General features: G+C 47.6%; 1 protein-coding gene across 1 annotated transcript in view; it reads left to right on the top strand.

Annotated features, from left to right (window-relative positions):
- LOC308366265 (rho GTPase-activating protein 7) overlaps window positions 1-7,887 on the top strand; it is a gene marked incomplete at its 5' end in the record, with an annotated part of 94,967 nt that overhangs the window by 78,985 nt on the left and 8,095 nt on the right. Inside the window, 4 exons of the mRNA XM_080839906.1 lie at window positions 618-816; window positions 1,946-2,174; window positions 6,390-6,492; window positions 7,357-7,557. Coding sequence (XP_080696032.1) covers window positions 618-816; window positions 1,946-2,174; window positions 6,390-6,492; window positions 7,357-7,557 — 732 coding nt within the window. The remainder of the gene's footprint in view (window positions 1-617; window positions 817-1,945; window positions 2,175-6,389; window positions 6,493-7,356; window positions 7,558-7,887) is intronic.

Here is a 7,887-nt window from a genome sequence, read left to right on the forward strand (position 1 = left end):
TTTGACCTTAATAATCCCAGGGAGCTGGAGGTCAGGGTTAGGGGTGTGTGTAAGGGCTAATTAAGCTACGCTGTGTTCCCTACCGCGTCAAGATGAGTTATTACACCACTTTAACACTGAACTATAATGCTGGATTAGAGCAACAGCACAGTGTGTTGTGTGTGTGTGTGTGTGTGTGTGTGTGTGTGTGTGTGTGTGTGTGTGTGTGTGTGTGTGTGTGTGTGTGTGTGTGTGTGTGTGTGTGTGTGTGTGTGTGTGTGTGGGCTTATGTTGTGTCTGACTTTTGTAAGTTTGAGAGACTTTTTTGTAGGGCTTCAGTTTTGTAAAAGGATTGTTCTTTTTAAAATGTGCTGTCTTAATGTGTGTATTCCACTTTGACCATTTGTGTACAATGTCGTTTTCGTGTAACTATAGCCTCTTATAGTGGCACAGTTCCTAAACACACATGCACACACACACACACACACACATACACACACACACACACACACACACACACACACACACACACACACACACACACACACAGAGACACACACACACACACACACACATACACACACATGGAACATATGGAACCTTAGCTTACACACACTAATGGAACCTTTCTTTCTCAGGTTGGACTTTTCCGGAAGCCTGGCGTTAAATCCCGAATCCAAAGCCTCCGGGATATGGTAGAGGCTGATCCGGAAGGAGTCTCCTTCGAAGGCCAATCAGCATTTGACGTGGCAGACATGGTGAAGCACTACTTCCGGGACCTTCCGGAACCAGTGTTCTCTGAGAAACTCAATGAGTCGTTTCTACACATCTACCAGTGTAAGGGCACCCACCATTGTTGGAAAAGTTCACTTTCTTCTTCTTCTTTCTTCTTCATAGTTCACAAATTTTACTAGTTCGGTTCATAGTTCACAATTTTTTTAAATGAACTACTTCAGTTCATAGGTCATAATTCAAAATGTTCAACTAAGTTCACAGCTCCAAAAAATGAACTAGTTCAGTTATTTTTTTCAATATGTTGCAAGCTACAATTTTTCAAAATCTCTATATGTCTGCAATACCGCTCTCGGCCTCTACGCAACTTTGGCGCTCTCACTCTTGCCAGGCATAGACAGTAGAAGAAAGCACACGCAGCAATTGGATACAGGACTGTTAACGTGTATTTTTCGCCTGGAAGTCTCTAGAAATCTGGCACCTTATTGAACGAAATTAAAAAGAGTGAACGTGCCGCTCACAGACACCAGAATGAGCGCGTTCACAGTATCGTTCATCAGGCAGTAATATAGTACGTTCAGTTCCCGTTCACCAAAATTATGAACGAGTTCATGAACTTTCGTTCAATGAACGCGTTCACGTACAACACTGGCAACCACACCCTTCCACCCTTCCACCCTTCACAATATATTTCCAGTACACCTCAGGCCTTCTGTGGTGGCCAGAAAACGTACTAGTTATCAAGGCATAATCCATATGAATCTATAGCGTGTAGCTACATCTAGATCCATATTAATCAATAGCATGTAGCCTTGGTGGCCAAACCAGCAGCTGGCTTTGAATAGCATACTGGCCCGGTCACAGTCACATCCAGAGACAGAGAACCTCAGGGAGGATGTAAAACTACCATTAGGCTCTTGTTGCATTATCTTTAGAAAACGCACTACTTATCTAGGCATAAGCATATCTTTCAAATCCATATGAATCTATAGCGTGTAGCTACATCTAGATCCATATTAATCAATAGCGTGTAGCTACATCTAGATCCATATTAATCAATAGCATGTAGCCTGGTGAAGTGACAGTGATCTGATGTTGAGGGGAAGATGACTTGCATATTTGCTCCATCATTTATGATCTGACATTATGCTGGCTAGAGGTGTGTGTGTGCACGTCTTGGGAATCAAACCACTGAGCTCTGAAAGAGCCTCCTCTCCTCTCCTCTCGTCTGCAGATTTCCCCAAGGACCAGCAGTTTGCAGCGGTCAGGGCGGCCATCTTCCTCCTGCCGGACGAGAACAGGGAGGCGCTGCAGTCTCTGCTCCTCTTCCTCGGGGAGGTGGCCGCCTGCGTGGAGGAGAACCAGATGACCCCCACCAACATCGCCGTGTGCCTGGCACCCACCCTCTTCCACCTCAGCACACCTAGGGGAGACAGCAGGGCAACCAGACATGGAGGCACACGGTGAGTGTGTGTGTGTGTGTGTGTGTGTGTGTGTGTGTGTGTGTGTGTGTGTGTGTGTGTGTGCATGTGTGTGTGTACATATGTGTGTGTGTGTGTGTGTGTACACATTAATGTGCCCGTGTGGGGAGTGTGGGTGTGTGTGTGTGTGTGTGTGTTTGGCGGGGGTGTGTGTTTGTATGTGTGTGTGACGAGGGGCCGTGTGTGTGTGTGCCGGGGGGGGCGTGTGTGTGTGTGTGCCGGGGGGGGGGGGGATGGCGTGTGTGTGGGTGCATTTGTATCCCTTCACTTGTTTTTTTCACTCTTTGTTAGTTCAGATCCATATTTGATCTGAAATGGTTGTGCACTTTGAAACTTTGAGACGTGATGTAGCAGAGGCTCAGTGCCCAGAGGTTTACTCTCTTCTGAAGAACTCACAGCCTGGAAGAGTGGCTGAAAACACACTTTGAAGACTCTATCAAACACACACGCACACACACACACAATCAGAGGCACACACACATGTACACACTTTGAAGACTCTATCAAACCCTCCTTAATCGCGAACCACACGCACACACAGAGACACTCACACATGTCCACACACATGTACACACTTTGAAGACTCTACCAAAACATTCCTCGCTCGCGCACACACTCACACACGTCCACACACATGTACACAGACACACGAATGCTTTTAAAGTGTACTTGATATTCACCACAGCCGTGTGGAGGTCTGAACTCTGCCTTGCATACATGAGCTCATGTTCTATTTGGAAGACAGGCTTTGGGGAGCTTTAAGAACCGCGCTACGCTGAAATGGCATATGTTGCTAACACTTGTTTAAAAAGTTAATCTTATAACAGTGCAACATTAAGGTACAAGCCAGCTATACTCACCTAGGATCAGATCTCCCAGATCAGCACCGGATCCCGGGTGGATTTGTACCACTCTGCAAACTGCTTGGGTATAAATAATTGATATATTAGCAGAAACTGTTGCTATTATAAATCATACTTGAGAACAGCCATCTGCTTCTTAATCAAGAAATCATGGCCTCAGAGAGTAACTGGCACTGGAATATTTACGCCTCTGAACCATACTCACCCTTGTCTGGGAATTCCCCGCCCCTTCACTGCATTTCATTTGCTCAGTTAGTCTGGCCAACTCCTCAATGGAGGTCCACTTAACTCACGTAATTGGACACGCCTTTAACCAATCAGACCAACAATACTATACAACGATACAACGATCGGTAATAAAGCAAACACATCTTTTTTCTGTATGAATTGTTCCAGAGCAGGTTTCTGTTCTATTTTCAAAGAAAACTTGCCTTTGAAATCATCCAAGACAGCCGCGAAAGCAGTATATAGTTTACTGTGCTTTTCTCTTAAGTTTCGCTTTTGTTACGGTAGACGTGGTTATTTTAAATCCGCCAATGGCGCGCCAGGTAGCCAAAAGCCAGTTTGTGATTGGCTCCAAGGATTCTGGAAATCTTGAAGTGAACTGCTATCCTAAGTTTGCCAGACCCCCTTCAGAGGCTAAATCAAATTGGCCGGAGAAGAGGGGCGAGACTTCCCAGACTATACTCACCCCTGACTGAGATAGTCTTTAGGGGACCATCCAAAATAAGTGTGAACTCCAGTTTTAACAACAGTCAACAGGATGTTTCCATCCGCCTTCATTAAATGTGTAATATTTCTTAAGTCAGCATAGTGTAGCATAACGCAGCTGAAGACTCCAGCATAGTGTAGCATAACCCAGCTGAAGACTCCAGCATAGTGTAGCATAACGCAGCTGAAGACTCCAGCATAGTGTAGCATAACCCAGCTGAAGACTCCATTCCCCTCTTCTTGGGTAAAGTGTGTCAGCTATAGGCTCTGTCTTTAATTGGGTAAAGTGAGTCAATTATAGGCTCTGTCTTTAATTGGGTAAAGTGAGTCAGATATAGGCTCAGTCTGTAATTGAGCCCACATTTCTGCCCATGTCAGAAAGCCATGCTGACAGAGTCTGCAGTAACCATAGCGATTACATCAGCCAGCCACAGGAAGAGCCACAAAGCCATTTTCCATGTTTTTGTAATGAATCGCTGATGGGTGGGTTTGTGCACAGGGAATCTTATGTAAGGGGAGCTGAGCAAGATTTACACACACACACACACACACACACAGACACACACACACACACACACACATGCAACTGTACGAGCACACACACACACACACACACACACACACATGCAACTGTACGTGCACACACACACACACAGCTGGCTTTCATTTCTGTGAGATAAGAGGCGATATTAGATGGGTAATGGGTTGCAGCTGGCGACACCGTTGAGAGAGACACAGTGAGAGTTTGACAATTAATGTTTCAGAATCAGGCCTGCTTTGAACTTTAGTTTTGCAGAGATAGGGAGTTTTTCTTTGGCAGCAACCCTCTGTCTCTCTCATCAGCTACTGAGCTGCAATCATCAGGAGTACTGGTGTACTGCACACACACACACACACACACACACACACGCACACGCACACGCATACCCACGCACACGCACACGCACACGCACACGCACACGCACACACACACACACACACACACACACACACACAGGCGTACTGCTTTCTACTTTTTCATCATCTTTTCAATTGCTCTTTATTTTGCTGTACATTATTTTCCTGCTGTCCATGCTTCTTAATCACGCTCCCTCTCTCTCTCTCTCTCTCCGTCTCTCTCTGAGCACTCTCTGCTCTCTTGTCCCTCTCTCTCTCTGCTCTCTTCTCTCTCTCTGCTCTCCCTGTTCTCTCCCTCTCTCTCTCTCTCTTCTTCTCTTTCTGAGCTCTCTCTGCTCTCCCTGTTCTATCCATCTCTCTCCTTTCTCTCTCTTTCTGGTTGTCCTGCTTTCAGTTTCTCTATTTCTGTCTCTATATAATAAGCAGACACCTTGCCATGTCTCTCTCTCTTTCTTGCTCTTGTTCTTTATCACTGCCTTCTGTTCTCTCTATCTTCCCCTCTGCCTATCTCTGGCTTGAGAAGCCTTATTGTGAAAGCGAGCTGCTGGCAGGGGTGTGTGTGTTTGCATGTGTGTATGCATGTGTGTGTGTGTGGTGTGTGTGTGTGTGTGTGTGTGTGTGTGTGTGTGTGTGTGTGTGTGTGTGTGTGTGTGTGTGTGTGTGTGGTGGTACTGATGTCATTGCCGGGTCCGTGTGCGTAAATGCACTCAGCCTGCCAGTTCCAGGACAATTGAGAACAGCATGGCGTGCTTTTCCTGTGCCTACAGTTTGTCTGAGCGCAACGTGGCTTCCTTTTCCTACTCCTCTCTTAGCTTGCGTGTGTGTGCATGTGTGTGTGCATGTGTGTGTGTGTGTGTGTGTGCGTGTTTGTGTGTGAAGGTGAGAGAGAAAGTGACGCACATCCATACACAACAAAAGCAGCGTTACTCTGTGGATGACAAGTGCTCAGCACTAATGTTCAACTCCAACGGTGTTATTATCCTGAGGCGTCTACCAAGTCAACTCCAACGGTGTTATTATCTAGATGGCTCTACTGAGTCATGCTTCACAAAGGAGTTACTAGATTGGAAATACAAGTGCACTTCCAACAAAAAGCATACGGTCAAACCTGCTGGTGGTTTTCTTGAACCTTGAACCACAACACTAATGTAAGCATGTCATAAACATGACGGGAAAGTAGTTGCATGTGAAATATGTAGTCATGGCATGACATGACACCGTCAGATCTTTGGTCATTAACTGTCATGATGACCAATGACATAACAGGACAGGTGGCATAGCATGTTTATGACATGATTATAGGAGTCTTATGAAGTCTTATTAAGTCCTATGAAGTGTTACGAAGTCTTATGAAGTCTTATGAAGTCTTATGAAGTCTTACGATGCCCGGCTCAAGGGAAGTGTTACTCATCTGTTTCTGGGGCAGAGATCATCAGGATGTGAGTTACCTGGCAGAGCTGTACGGTGTCCACGGAGGTTCACTTCTCCGTGTGTGTTTTGTCCCTTCTACTGGGCGTCATTATCCTGCTGAACCTAAAGTCTGCAGGGCAACACGACCCTGACCAGACCAGACAACACTCTGACAGGACTTTAAAAGTGTGAACTTCAGACATAGTTGTATGTTTATTTCTTGGCTCACATCTGTTTCCCTTTATGTGTGTGTGTGTGTGTGTGTGTGTGTGTGTGTGTGTGTGTGTGTGTGTGTGTGTGCGCGTGTGTGACACAGGAAGCACAGCCTGGTGAAGCCTGATCAGAGAGACTTGAGTGAAAGCCTGGCGGCCACACAGGGTCTAGCACATATGCTGGCGGAGGTCACACACCTGTTCCAGGTACGCACTCACACACACACACACACACACACACACACACACACACACACACACACACTAACACACACACACACATAAAGGGTCTAGCACAGAACTGGCAGGTCACCCACCTGTTCCAGGTACACTCTCACACACACACACACACACACACACACACACACACAGGGTCTAGTACATATGCTGACGGAGGTCACACACCTGTTCCAGGAACACACTCACATTGACTCACACACACTCACCTGTTCTAGGTCAACGGACCCACCTAAACATTCAAAACACACACACACACACACACACACACACACACACACACACGTGGCAGGTACCCTCTGCCAGTTTGCTGGAATGTTAATGACACCACCATCCATAGTGCCAATTGCCCCAAACATGCCCCTGACCCAGGCCACCGTATCAGAGCTACTGTTAGCATCAGAGCTACTGTTAGCAGCAGAGCTACTGTTAGCATCAGAGCTGCTGTTAGCACTAGAGCTGCTGTTTTCGGAGGCTCCTCACACTGCAGTAATTCAGCTCGTCCAGCCCAAGGGCTACTATTTTATCTCTCCTCCATCACAGGCTTATACCTACTGTGTTCCTTTCAGCCATGGAGGATGTTCAAGGCTTATTGAGCGGGGTAATACACCTGTGCCCCATGTCCTAGTTCTGTAATTGAAACTCTGCTGGACTCCCGACTTTAATACTTACAGCAGGAAACCCTGTGATTGCATGATATCCCATAATGACCTCTCTCTCTCTCTCTCTCTCTCTCTCTGGCTCTCTCTCTCTCTCTCTCTCTCTCTCTCTGTCTCTCTCTCTCTCTGTCTCTCTCTCTCTCTCGCCCCCCCCCCTCCTCCCCGCCATCCACAGCTGCCTGGGTACTGCCTGCCAGAGGAGCCCCTGCAGGTGGAGGCCAGTCTGGGTACAGGGACGGGGGCTGAGGAGCAGGAGCTGCTGTGTGCCGGTCTGCAGCAGTCTGCCCAGCAGCTCCTCAGGGAGGCCAGGGAGAAGGCCAGGGGCTGGGTCAGCTGCTCCAGCCCCCACCAGCACGTGGACCTGGCCTACAAGAAGGTACGGGCCAGAGAAGCCAGGGTCCTGACTGGGCTGATCTGACCTCAGTTGCTCTCACTCACACTACTCTCTCAGACTATGCTCACTAGTCTCACTCAGGGCCACATCAGGGCCAGAACAGGGCCAGATCAGGGCCAGAACAGTTCAGACCAAGGCCACATCAGGGCCAGATCAGGGCCAGACCAAGGCCACATCAGGGCCAGATCAGGGCCACATCAGGGCCAAATGAGGGCCACATCAGGGCCAAATGAGGGCCACATCAGGGCCAAATGAGGGTCACCTCAGGGCACATCAGGGCCAGATCAGGGTCACCTCAGGGCCAGATCAGGG

Source organism: Sprattus sprattus (genome assembly GCF_963457725.1).
Source record: "Sprattus sprattus genome assembly, chromosome: 1".
Classification (NCBI taxonomy): Eukaryota; Metazoa; Chordata; class Actinopteri; order Clupeiformes; family Clupeidae; genus Sprattus; species Sprattus sprattus.